This window comes from Prionailurus viverrinus, chromosome C2 (genome assembly GCF_022837055.1).
Source record: "Prionailurus viverrinus isolate Anna chromosome C2, UM_Priviv_1.0, whole genome shotgun sequence".
Lineage (NCBI taxonomy): Eukaryota > Metazoa > Chordata > Mammalia > Carnivora > Felidae > Prionailurus > Prionailurus viverrinus.
In genome coordinates, this window is record NC_062569.1 from 90080979 (window position 1) to 90094599 (window position 13621).

Here is a 13621-nt window from a genome sequence, read left to right on the forward strand (position 1 = left end):
GCTTAAGGAAAAAACCCTGTAATCTCAAGTAAATATGTTAAACACTTATAGAAGGATGAAGACGGGAGAAGTTTTCAAGTCTAATTCAATACAAAGCTAAATTTATTAAATACCCAGTTTCCTCAAATCAGTATGATTTTAGTTTCTGAGTTTTTATTTTCATTGTAATTAAGATTTTCAAAATCTAGCCCTTCTTATTAAAAAATGTAATTAGTTGGCTTACTTAATTTCTCCCCATATGATTTAAAACATTAACCCCAAACTCAATGTCTTAAAACACCAAAGACTAATTTCCATTAAAAATCGTGAAGCATGCTAATGTAAGAATACGGAGTCATTCTTCATTAACAGTAATTACCTCGACTGAAGAGCAAACTATGCATGGAAGTAAAACAAAATCCCAACTAATGAGCACCATTCTGAGATCAAGGGCCACAGTGAGTAATTCTGAAATTGCAATCAGAATTACACAAAGTTAAACAGACCAAGGATTGATTTTTATTGACTATCAAAATCAAAATCATTCAAAATGGCACACAAAACACCGAGCCGAGCCAATTCTTTTTGAAACCTGTTGGTCCTCTCCCTCAGTCCCTTCCTCTGGCCCTTGAGAGTCCTTGTCGCCTCTTCCCTCGGCTCATTCAGGGTAGCGGTTCTTCAGAAGTTCTTTCAAGCGTTCAGGAGCCCCGCTCCTTTCGGCCCCGCCCCTCCCGGCTGACCCCGCCCCCTCCTGCCAACCTCGCCCCCACTACCCCGGACCCTCCCCGTCCCACCCCGCCCCGCCCCGCCCCGCCCGGCCTGCGGCGTTCGGCGGACTTCTCCCACTTTCTCTGCCAGTGTGTGACGAGCAAGGCGCCGGGAGGGGTCTATTGCGCAAGCTCAGGGTGCTGCGCTGGGAGTACTGGAGACGACCCGGCAGCACTCACGAGACTATGAGGCGCGATATTCGGCGGGCTCCTTCCCGGAAGCGGAAGCTCGGGGGGCGGGCCAAGGGGATCCGGGAGTCCACGGCGGTTAATTTCTTTTATCGTTTGGCTTTACTTCCCTCCGTCTGGGCTTTTCTGAGGCTGCAAGAGATGGTCAGGTCCGGATCTCGATCGGGCCAGGTGAGGGCTGCGGACCTGAGGCGTCCACTATGGGGGTACAGAGGGACTGAGGGGGCAAGGGCCAGGAGAAGTGCAAAACTCTGAAAAAAATGAAAGCAAAGACAATGTGGCGGCGTTAAAAATGCTGGGAGAGGGGAGTTGGGGGGACACCCAATGTTAACATCCTAACACAGCCGCACTGTCCATAGATGTATGCTCTGTTTCAATTGTAGTCTTCCAGAGCGTTGGCTTTGGTGTAGGGCGCCGGTTCGAGGCCAGCCTCCGTCGTGGTTAGGGTGACTTAACCTCTCCAACGCTCAGTATATTGTTGCATCAAATACAGTTTCTTGGCTGTTCCACCAAGTGTTGCTATTAGCTGGTCTTCCGTCACAATTACTGGTATTTTACAACTACTTGTAAAAACTAAAGTCTCCCAGTTAGTGCCCCCACCGACAGCCTTACCCTTTCCAAAAGCACCCCCTCGTTGTCACTAAATGATTTATTTTCTGCTTTAAAATCTACACGAATCCTCTTTCAAGGTAAAATCTCAGTTCTTTGGCCTGTCAACACAGCTATTTTTTGATTCCCCTAGTGCATTTCTTACCAGACCCGTCCCCACTCCAAGTATATCCAGAACTGTTCACTGATATGTTCTTCAGTGTCCTGGATGCCCCATGCCCTCTCATGCTTCCATGTCTTTGCACTTTCCTTTCTGTACTGCCTGGAATGAACCTCTGTTCCTGGTACCTCCACTTTCTATCTTTTTCCTCAGCTCAGGAGCCACTCAAGAGCCTTCCCTACCCCTCTCACTTTCCCATTGTTTGGGTGCTCCTTGCTTCCCCCTTTTGTGCTTTGTGCTGACCATTATTAAACTGCTTTTCATACTAGGGACCTTCCTAATCTATATACCTCCCTTACTGCACAATTTATCTCTATATCCTCAAGGCCTGGGATAGCACATAGCGTATAGTAGATTTCTGGGTAATGAATCAACTATTTCTCACACAGACTCACTACCTGGAGTGATCTTATCCTCTTTAATATATCCACGTCTCTCATTCTCTCACTTGATATCAACTCACCTATGATACTGTCTTCCCCATTAATATTAATCTTAATGCTTTTTAAAAAAATACCTGGCTCAGACTTTCTTCATGAGTACTTCCTGAGCATCCTCACCCTTATAGATCTTTCTCTTACATTGAATGAACTCAGAATACATGCAGTCAGCAAGGGGGAAAACGTGGTTTTTGTAATCATGGTCACCTTCAAGATTCACATTCCAATTCTGCCATTACTATGGTAGTGATATTAAGCAAAGTGCTTTCTACTCTGAGCCTCCTTTCCCTTAGCCATAAAGTAGTTGTAAATAGGTATAAAATCCTGCCTCAAAGAATTGGGGAGAATTACATGAGAGAACCTGGTAAAACATCTATCTCACTCTTGGCATAAATGTGCAACAAAATTTGGTCCCCTTAAAAACAGTTTACGATCATCTTAATGGTAAGAATAGCTAACACTGGGGTGCCTGGGTGGCTCAGTCGTTAAGTGTCTGACTTTGGCTCAGGTCATGAACTCGTGGTCTGTGAGTTCAAGTCCCACATCGGCTCTGTGCTGACAGCTGAGTCTGGAGACTGCTTCGAATTCTGTGTGTGTCTCTCTCTCTGCCCCTCCCCTGCTCATGCTGTATCTCTCTCTGTCTCTCAAAAATAAATAAACATTAAAAAGAAAAGAAAAATGGGGCGCCTGGGTGGCTCAGTCGGTTGGGCCTCCGACTTCAGCTTAGGTCATGATCTCTCAGTCTGTGGGTTCAAGCCCCGCATCGGGCTCTGTGCTGACCGCTCAGAGCCTGGAGCCTGCTTCAGATTCTGTGTCTCCCTCTCTCTGTCCCTCCCATGCTCACACCTCTGTTTCTCTCATTCTTTCTCTCAAAAGTAAATAAACATTTTAAAAAATTAAAAAAAAAAAAGAATAGCTAACACTGAGGTAGCACTTGTGTGGTAGATGTTACTCTTAAGTGTTTTTCCACAGTGCTTCTAATTCATTTAATATTCATAATAGCCTTATGAAGTAGATACTATTATCATCTCCATTTTATAGATGAGGAAATTGAGGGATGAAGACTTCGAATAATTTTCCTACAGTTACAAAACTGGTTAGCAGTGGAGCAGGATTCAGACCCACATAGTTGGTCCCAGAGTCCCTTCTTTTAAACATTATACTATAATTAGATGTATGACTGTGAACAAGCCTCCTTTCTGTAATTTAGGTTCCTAGCTCACAGAAATGATAAATCATAGGGTGTGGATTATTCTACAAATGTAATCTTACTTTGCACCTGTTAGTAGGAGATACAACTTGTAAGAAATGCATATATTTTTCTCAAATAGCAAAGAAAAAAAGTTTAATGATAATACCCAGTAGAAGTAAATGTGAGATAAAGAAAAATTATGGTCTCATGCATTGTGGTTTGGGGCACTCCTTTTTGAGAGTGTTTTTGTAAATTGTATCAAGAGCTATTAAATGAATTATAGCCTTTCACCAAATAAATAAGCTTTTAATCCTGAGTATGAAAACGCTTTTTTCTGTACATGGAAATGTTTATTTCAGGCTTGTTTTTCAATTGTGAAAAATAGAAGCAAACCAAGGATGTGTTATATTACTTCCACTCAAGAAAATATTATACAACCATTAAAAAATTTTGTGAAGTTATGTTAATATGGAAAAATTTAAAAATAATATCATAAAATTTACTTTTTTGCAACTAGCTAGTCATTATGACTAAGAAAATCCATATGGGAAAAGATTGGAAGACCCAGTAGCAAAATCTAGTGTCTACATCTGGTTTCTAAATATCATTCGCTAAAAGGAACCATGACTTCTAGGAGGAATGGTCAACTCCACAGCTGGAACAGGAAAATTATAAGATGAGCCTGGATACATCAAAATAAAAAGCATCTGCAGAGTAAAGGAAACAACAGAGTGAAAAGGCAACTTATGGAATGGGAAAAAAGATTTGTAAACCCTCTGCCTACTAAAGGGTTAACACCTAAAATATATAAGGAACTCCTACAACCCAATAGCAAAAAACCAAATAATCTGATTAAAAAATGAGCAAAGGGCCTGAATAGACATTTCTCCAAAGAAGATACATAAAAGGCACATGAAAAAGCACATGAAAAGGTGCTCAACGTTACTAGTCATTAGGGAAATGCAAATCAAAACCACGGTGAGATAACACCTTACACCTCTTTAGATGGCTATTCTCGTTGGTGAGAATGTGGAGAAATTGGAATACTTGTACACTTTTTGCAGAAATGAAAAATGGTGCAGTTGCTATGGAAAACAGTATGACGGTTTCTCAAAAAATTAAAAATAGAGCTCTTGTATGGTCCAGAAGTTCTACTCCAGATTTTTTTTCCAAAAGAATTGAAAACATGATCTCAAAGAGATATTTGCACTTCTCTGTTCAGTGCAGCATTATTCACATTATTAGTCAAGATGTGGAAATAATCTAAATGTCTATTGATAGTTAAATGGGTAAAGAAAATATGCTATATACACACAATAGAATATTTTTCAGCCTTAAAAAAAAATCCTGCCATGTGCAACATGGATGAACCTTGAGGATATTATGCTAAGTGAAATAAGCCAGTCAAAAGGACAGATAGTGCATTATTCCACTTCCATAAGGGACCTAAGATAGTCACACTCAGAAGCAGAGAGCGGAATGGTAGATGCCAGGGGCTGGTCTGGAGGGAGGGGGAATCGGGGAGTTGCTATCCACTGGGTATAAAGTTTCAGTTATACAAGATAAATAAGTTCTAGAGATCTGCTGTACAATATCATACAAGTAATCACCTGTATAGTATTGTGCACTTAAAAATTTAAGAAAGTAGATTTCGTGTTATGTATTCTTACTACAATGAAAACAACAACAAAAGATGAGCCCAGAGCACCTTGTTGCAGAAAGTAAGGAATTGCTCAAAAAATAATGGGGCCATGTTAAAATGATACAGGAGCTAGTTTGAAGAGACTACCACTGATAGAATCTGGGACAATTGGAGCATCAAAGTATTTTAAATAATGATGATGATGGATCATAACCCATGGTATAACAGGAATCACTGATCCATACTAACAAACAACAAAGGAAAAGTGCTTACCTACAGTTGAATGCCAACTAATAACTATAGAAGGAAGATGGAAGTTACACAAATCACCATTTCACAAACAGCTGGGATTAAGGCAATCATCAAGGGATGCTACAACTACTGGGTGAATCTGATGAATAGAAGTCTGCATAATCTCAAAGTATCTCCCCATTAATTACTTAATACAATGTTAAAAATACTAACCTTAATACTAACAGTGAAAAACCTGGCAGATGCCATCTTAAATGATCAAAGTTTACATTACCAGTAATGGGACAAACTGGTACCATATGCCTACTTACATTAAGAAGGACAAAATTTCCCTTTTGTGGTATTCCTGCCAAAAATGCACAACCTGAATCTAATCATGGGGGAACATCAGACAAGTCTAAATGTCAAGAGGGACATTCTACAATGTAAGTGGCTTGTACTCTTTAAATATGTGAAGGTTATGGAAGACAATGAGCGATAATCCAAGGAACTGTTCCAGATTAAAGGAGACTAATGAGGTATGACAATTAAATGCAACATATGATCCTGCATTGGTTATGGACCAGAATATTTTTTTAAATAAAGGACATTATTGGAATAATTGGCAAAATGTGAATAAAATCTGTAGTTTATAATACAGTGTCAATATTAATTTCCTGATTTTGATAATTATATCATAGTTATATAAGTGACCTCGTTCTTAGAAAATATTTAGGAGTAAATATTTAATATAAAGGGGTATCATATCTGTAACTTAGCCTGAAATAGTTCAGGAAAACCACTAATACTTAGTATTTCTCTATGTTTTTATTGTATATATTTTGTTTTTGCATATATTTTGAGAGAACATGGCAGATGTAGTAAAATGTCAACAGTTGGGGAATCTGGGTAAAGTGTATATAGAAATTCTTTGTACTGTTATTTCAGAATGAAAATTACAAAAGAGTTTTGATGAAAATGTGCCAATATGATAGTTACTTTTTTAGGGTGCTTTTATCCTGGGTAATTTTCATTACCTGACTTTCTGTTATATAAGCTCATGCATGTTTTTTGGAGAAAGATCACGTGTAATCTTACAATTATGCCATACATTTACCTCTGTATACTTTTTGTTTTTAATTTTGACAGATAATAATTGTGGTAGCTGTTTTTGGACTTGGTCCAGTGTATTAGAATACCATGGTTTGGAATTTTATTACGGTTTTGGCCAGGACACCAACATATGTATATATAAAAGGGAAGGACCCTGAAGGTGTCATGCAGGGACCAGTGGAGCAGTACTATGTAGGATCTTATTTCCTATAAGGTTGGTTCTCTTTACTGGCTTCGTGACTATCATATCCCAAGTTATCTCAAGAAGAAATATAACTCCATTAACCCAATTTTTAAAATGTATTCTCAGTAGCATATAACTCCAGATTAGTTTAATAGTTACTGCTCAAAGCTATCTTGGGATGAAAGATGTCAACATGTAAAGAAAAACCATAAATGTAACTGCCAACAGTGACTACTTGTGAAGGGTGAAATGAGGGGGTGAGTAGGGAATTTAACTCATGTCTTTAAAAAATTTTTTTTAACATTTATTCAATTTTGAGAAATAGAGCGTGAGTGGGGGAGGAGCAGAGAGAGGGGGAGAGACAGAATCTGAAGCAGCCTCCAGGCTCTGAGCTGTCAGTACAGAGCCCAATGCAGGGTTTGAATCCACTGACCATGAGATTATGACCTGAGCTGAAGTTGGACGCTCAACTGACTGAGCCACCCAGGCACCCCATTATGTCTTTTAAAAATTGTATTTTAATTAAAAATTTTTTGAATGTTTATTTTTGAGAGAGAGAGAGAGAGAGCGCGCACGTGCAAGCTGGGGAAGGGCAGAGACACAAAACTCGAAGCAGTCTCCGGGTTCTGAGCTGTCAGCACAGAGCCCAACTTGTGGCTCAGATTCACGACTGTGAAATCATGACCTGAACTGAAGTCAGATGCTTAACCGACTGAGCCACCTAGGCACCCCTAAAAATTACATTTTAAATAGAGATTATATTTATTGATATAAGTTATTAAGATATAAAGAGGCATACCTTGGAAAATCTCCCTTGCTCTGTCCTCTAGATTCTCAGTTTCCCTCCCCAGAGGCAAACACAATGAACTGTTTGTTGCCTAACTTTCAAGATAACATGGATGCATGTTAAAGCAAGTGCGTTTTTTTTCTTCTACACAAAAATTAGCCCACTTATTTTACTTTTAAAATAAAATTGTTTTTTGAAAAACAATATTGTTATATGAGTTTGAAAAGAAAAAGTGAGGGAATGAGCTGTAGGTAAAGAAGAATGGTAGAGTTTCCATGGGCTGGTCTTGTCAGGCATTCTAAATAATGTGGATAACTATTGTTTAACACACTGTTGGAAGTCCTAGCCTCAGCAGGCAAACAACAAAATGAAATAAAAGGCATCCACATTGGCAAAGAAGAAGTTAAACTTTCACTTTTCACAGATGACATGATACTTTACATGGAAAACCTGAAAGACCACCAAAAAGCTGCTAGAGCTGATACATGAATTCAGCAAAGTTGCAGGATACAAAATCAATGTACAGAAATTGGTTGCACTTCTGTACACTAATAATGAAGCAACAGAAAGAGAAATCAAGAAATGGATCCCATTTGCAATTGCCCCAAGAACCATAAAATACCTAGGAATAAGCCTAATCAAATATGTAAAAGATATGTATGCTGAAAACTATAGAAAACTTGTGAAGGAAATTGAAGAAGACACAAAGAAATGGAAAAACATTCCATGCTCATGGGTTGGAAGAATAATTATTGTTAAAATGTCAATACTACCCAAAGCAATCTACACATTTAATGCAATCCCAATCAAAATTGTGCCAGCATTTTTCTCAAAGCTAGAACAAACAATCCTAAAATTTGTATGGAACCACAAAAGACCCCAAATAGCCAAAATAATGTTGAGAAAGAAAACCAAAGTGGAAGGCATCACAATCCCAGACTTTAGCCTCTACTACAAAGCTGTAATCATCAAGACTGTATGGTATTGGCACCATACACCAATGGACACATACACCAATGGAATAGAATAGAGAACCCAGGGTTGGACCCACAAATGTATGGCCAACTAATTTTTGACAAAGCAGGAAAGAGTATTCAATGGAAAAAAGTCTTTTTAGCAAATGGTGCTGGGAGAACTGGACAGCAACATACAGAAGAATGAAACTAGACCACTTTCTTACACCATACACAAAAATGAACTCAAAATGCATGAAAAACCTAGGTCCCTTGTTGGGACCTCATCAAGATAAAAAGCTTCTGCACTGCAGAGGAAACAACAAAACTAAAAGGTAACCAACAGAATGAGAAAAGATATTTGCAAATGACAAATTAGATAAAGGGTTAGTATCCAACATCTATATGGAACTTACCAAATTCAACACCCAAAAAACAAATAACCCAATGAAGAAATGGGCAGAAGACATGAATAGACACTTTTCTGAAGAAGACATCCAGATGACAAATAGACACATGAAAAGATGCTCAGTGTCACTCATCATCAGGGAAATACAAATCAAAACCACACAGATACCAGCTCACACTGGTCAGAGTGGCTAAAATGAACAACTCAGGAGACTACAGATGCTGGTGGGAATGTGGAGAAATGGAAACCCTCTTGCACTGTTGGTGGGAATGCAAACTGGTACAGCTGCTCTGGAAAACAGTGTGGAGGCTCTTCAAAAAATTAAAAATAGAACTACCCTACAACCCATCAATAGCACTACTAGGAATTTATCCAAAGATACAGGAATGCTGATGCATAGGGACACATGTACCCCAATGTTTATAGCAGTGCTTTTCAATAATAGCCAAATTGTGGAAAGAGCCTAAATGTCCATCAACTGATGAATGGATAAAGAAGATGTGGTTTATGTATACAATGGGATACTACCTGGCAATGAGAAAGAATGAAATCCTGCCATTTGTAGCAACGTGGATGGAACTGGAGGGTATTATGCTAAGTGAAATAAGTCAGTCAGAGAGAGACAGATAAAATATGTTTTCACTCATAGGTGCAACTTGAGAAACTTAACTGAAGACCATGGGGGAAGGGAAGGGGAAAAATAGTTATAAACAGAGAGGGAGGGAGGCAAACATAACAGACTCTTAAAAAAAATTTTTTTTTCAACGTTTATTTATTTTTGGGACAGAGAGAGACAGAGCATGAACGGGGGAGGGGCAGAGAGAGAGGGAGACACAGAATCGGAAACAGGCTCCAGGCTCTGAGCCATCAGCCCAGAGCCCGACGCGGGGCTCGAACTCACCGACCGCGAGATCGTGACCTGGCTGAAGTCGGACGCTTAACTGACTGCGCCACCCAGGCGCCCCTATAACAGACTCTTAAATACAGAGAACAAACTGAAGGTTGATGCGGGGGTGGGGGTGGGAGAGAGGGGAAAATGGGTGATGGGCATTGAGGAGGGCACTTGTTGGGATGAGCACTGGGTATTGTATATAAGCAATGGATCACGGGAATCTGCCCCCAAAACCAAGAGCACACTGTATACTCTGTATGGTAGCCAACTTGACAATAAATTTTATAAATCAATCAATCAATCAATAAATAAATGTAGATAAGTAGAATCAGAGTTATGAACTCTGCGCTCTATCTTTAACTTACATGTTTTGAAGACTGGGGAATATAGAACATGTTCAGAGATTGAGTTTAGTCCAAATTTACTCTAGTAGATACTTCTGGTTAAAATAATATCTCAACCTTATTTTCAACTTAAACTTAAGGAACAAATATGTCTTGTTTGCTTGACATTTTACTTAGAACAAATAATTTATTGATTTCAATTGTAATTGTGGATTTGTATGATATATCACCTTTAAAAAATGAATAACATGATATATACATCAAATGGAATATTATTCAGCCTTAAAAAGGAAGGGAATTTTGACACTTAATACAAGACATTAGATTAAGTGAAATAAGCCAGTCACAAAAGGACAAACACTGTATGATTCCACTTATATGAGCTTCCTAGAGTAGTCAAATTCATAAAGACTCTAAGTAGAAGTGTGGTTGTCAGGGGCTGAGGGAAGGAGTGGATGAGAAGTTAATGTGTAATGGATACAGAATTTCATTTTGGCAAGATGAGAAGGTTCTGGAGATGGATGTTAAGTACAGCAGTGTGAATATATTTAATGTCACTGAATATATTCAATGCCACAGAACTGTGCAATAAAAAGTGGCCACACTGGCAAATTTCATGTTATATTTTTATGACAAAAAGAAAGGAAACAACATTTCAGGTTTTGTCAAGACAACCTACTGAGAATATAATAGAAAAATATGTGTATATTTACTATAATTTAATGCATTATACCATAGGTGATATCATCAGTGAAACACACTGGGCCTGCTAAATTAACAAATGGAAAGAAAGGGTAAGTACTGAAAGAAGTTCACCACTTGAGAAAATGTCAAGAGAGTTTTCCTTGAGTCTTTGGGCTGGACTAAATTTTGCCTATCCCAGAAAACTAGATAGGTATCTACCTTCACAGACTCTGGGGAGGAACCTTCCATATCTACCCATGTTGATCATCTTAGTGTTTAATAATCTTTATAATCATTATAAAATCTTATATAAATCCCATCTTATGGACAAGCTTCCTTATTCAACCTTTGCTGGAAAGAAAATGACTACTTATATTTTAGAAACAAATTTTGTAGTATGTGAAAATATTAATGAACTTGTTTTCTAGGACACATTTAAGAAAGATATCACGTTTTAATGCAGATTCTGGCTATCCTGTCCATTCTGACTCAGAAAGTCAGGTAAGATTAAACTGAATAGATAAAATATATACTATCTTTTTTAAAATGTTTATTTATTTTTGAGGGAGGAAGAAAGAGCAAGAGTGGGAGAGGGACAGAGAGAGAGGGAAAGAGAGAATCTCAAGGAGACTCCGTGCTATCAGTGTAGAGCCTGATGTGGGGCTCCATCTCACCAACTATGAGTTCGTGACCTGAGCCAAAATCAAGAGTCAGAGGATTGACTGACTGAGCCACCCAGATGCCCCTACAATACGCAGTATCTTAATTAGTCTTCAGGTAAAAGCTAAAAAGTAGGAATAAAAGTGCAGAGGTTAAGTATTAATTGCCTTAAGGACATATGAAGGCTTTTTGCTTTAAAACATGTTTTCTACCAATAATAAATTGCTTCTAAAAATTTTTTTAAAACTATATAATTTGTTGTTGTTTTCTGTGCTAAAATTTTATATATGAATTTCTAAATGAGTTTCTCCTTACAGACTGAAACTGTGCAAGGGCTTGATGGTTGTGCTTCTTTGCTGCGGGACATTTTAAGAAATGAAGATTCAGGTTTTTTAATTTTTTAAATGCCCTTTGCTAACCACCTTTTCTAAATTAATAATTCTCTTAATACAAATGAAGTTTTGTTTTAATTATTAATAGGTTCAGAAATAGCATATTCAGAAAATAGATATAACCCCAGATCTTTAGAAGGCAAAAGATTTGGATCCAAAAAGAAAGGACATGAAAAACATGTTCCTTCAGGAGTCCGGAAAGAAATTTGTAAGTATTTTCTCTTTTTTGTTTTTTTGGTTTTTTTTTGATGTTTATTTATTTATTTTGAGACAGAGAACGTGCACATGAGCACACACAAGTCGGGGAGGGGCAGAAGGAGAGTATCCCAAGCAGGCTCCACACTTTCAGTGCAGAGCCCAACTCAGGACTTGATCCCACAAACTGAGATTATGACCCAAGCCCAAATCAAGAATCAGATACTTAACAGACTGAGCCACCCAGGCGCCCCTTTTTTTGTTTAAATATAAGCTTTGGGTTACCTGGCTGGCTCAGTCAGTGGAATATGAGACTCTTGATCGTGGGGTTCAGTGTTTGACCCCCATGTTGGATACAGAGGTTACTTAAAGAATAAATAAAATCTTTAATATATATATAATCTTTAATTATGAGGGTTTTGATAAACTATTGGGATTATGCAGTTGGTCTTTCATTTTAATAATATGTGGTTATTAAGGTGTATGTGTGTGCTTATGCTTCTCTTTCTCTATTCAGCTTCTAATTAGTGGGTAGTTGCTTTGTTTACTATCACTTTCCCAAGAAGAAAAGTAGAAAAAGTGACTGACTGGGTTTTGTAGAAGAAAAGGTTCAAACTCAGAATGACATTTGGGAGGTATATAGAGTTATCTTTGTTCTCCTTACCACTTCTTTCTATAGATAACCACAAATTGGTTTTGTTTCATGTGCATACTTACAGATACTAATTGATTTAAAATCATTTTATGTGTATATATCCTAAGTAGGTTTAGCAACTCAACTTGTTGAGCTGCACAGTTAGAATACATGGTACCTAAGAAGGTAAAATTCCAAGTTGGGTAGGTAAGTAAGGAAAGACAGCCTTCCACTGCTTGATGGTGAATGTAGCCAAGAATATTTTACATCCTCCCTGTTAACTTTGCTGACTTTATAAAGTGTAATAATTCAGCAAACGGTTTAGAACAAACAAGTTTTGATTATGTTGTCCCCTGGAGGCCTGTAGAACAAGATAGCCCAAAATGGAGATGAAAATATCCACAATGGGAATTCAGATAGACAAGAATGAGACTAGCTAGTTCTGTGGTTCAGGCAGGCCAAAAATATCAGCGCAGCAGTGCATGATTAGAATCAGCTTAGGCAAGAGGTAAAGTCTAGAAAGTTATCCACAGCAACAGCCCTGAATATTAAGAGATCTGGATCCAGGCAAACAGGCTGAGAAAATGAGAGTAGAGCATTTATAGGAGTAGAGGTTGATGTTCAGAATGTCATGAGTTGGAGAATAAGGCAGAGAACTGAACAACTTACTAATCCATCTTGGAGGGTAGTCATTTTTAGCTTCATATTATCTTGACTTGCACTGTTCAAGAAGGTATTTAGGTGCATGTGGCCATTGAGCACTTGAAGTATGGCTAGTACAACCAAGGAGCTGAATTGCAAATGTTATTTACTTTAATTAACTTAAATTTGAAAACAGATACTTGACCCAGTTATTAGAAAACTTTTAAGCATGTTTGGAATAACTTGGATATATGAATCTACTTTTTCAACTGTCAATTTTATTAAATCTAAATTCAGATCAGATATTTCTGATGAAAATTTTGCATCCAAGTTGAGATGTGCTTTGTGTAAAGTACACACTAGGTTTAAAAGATTTAATACACAAATATCTAAAAATTTTACATTAATTACATGTTGAAATGTTAATGTTTCGGATATATTGATTTAAATAAAATGTTGAAATTTTACCTATTTTTACTTTTTTAATATAGCTACTGGAAAATTTTTAATTGCATACATGGTT

General features: G+C 37.8%; 1 protein-coding gene across 3 annotated transcripts in view; it reads left to right on the forward strand.

Annotated features, from left to right (window-relative positions):
- Positions 1 to 966: 966 nt before the first annotated feature.
- The window catches only part of CCDC14 (coiled-coil domain containing 14), a 53374-nt gene continuing 40719 nt past the window's right edge, over positions 967 to 13621 (forward strand). For 2 of the 3 annotated variants that reach the window (XM_047875947.1, XM_047875949.1), the window contains exons 1-5: positions 967 to 1106; positions 10630 to 10685; positions 11004 to 11076; positions 11553 to 11622; positions 11716 to 11835. In XM_047875947.1, the coding sequence (XP_047731903.1) occupies positions 1077 to 1106; positions 10630 to 10685; positions 11004 to 11076; positions 11553 to 11622; positions 11716 to 11835 (349 nt within the window). In that variant the 5' untranslated portion in view covers positions 967 to 1076. Of the gene's footprint in view, positions 1107 to 6358; positions 6537 to 10629; positions 10686 to 11003; positions 11077 to 11552; positions 11836 to 13621 lie in introns of all 3 variants that reach the window. The other variant, XM_047875950.1, reaches the window with a different exon arrangement.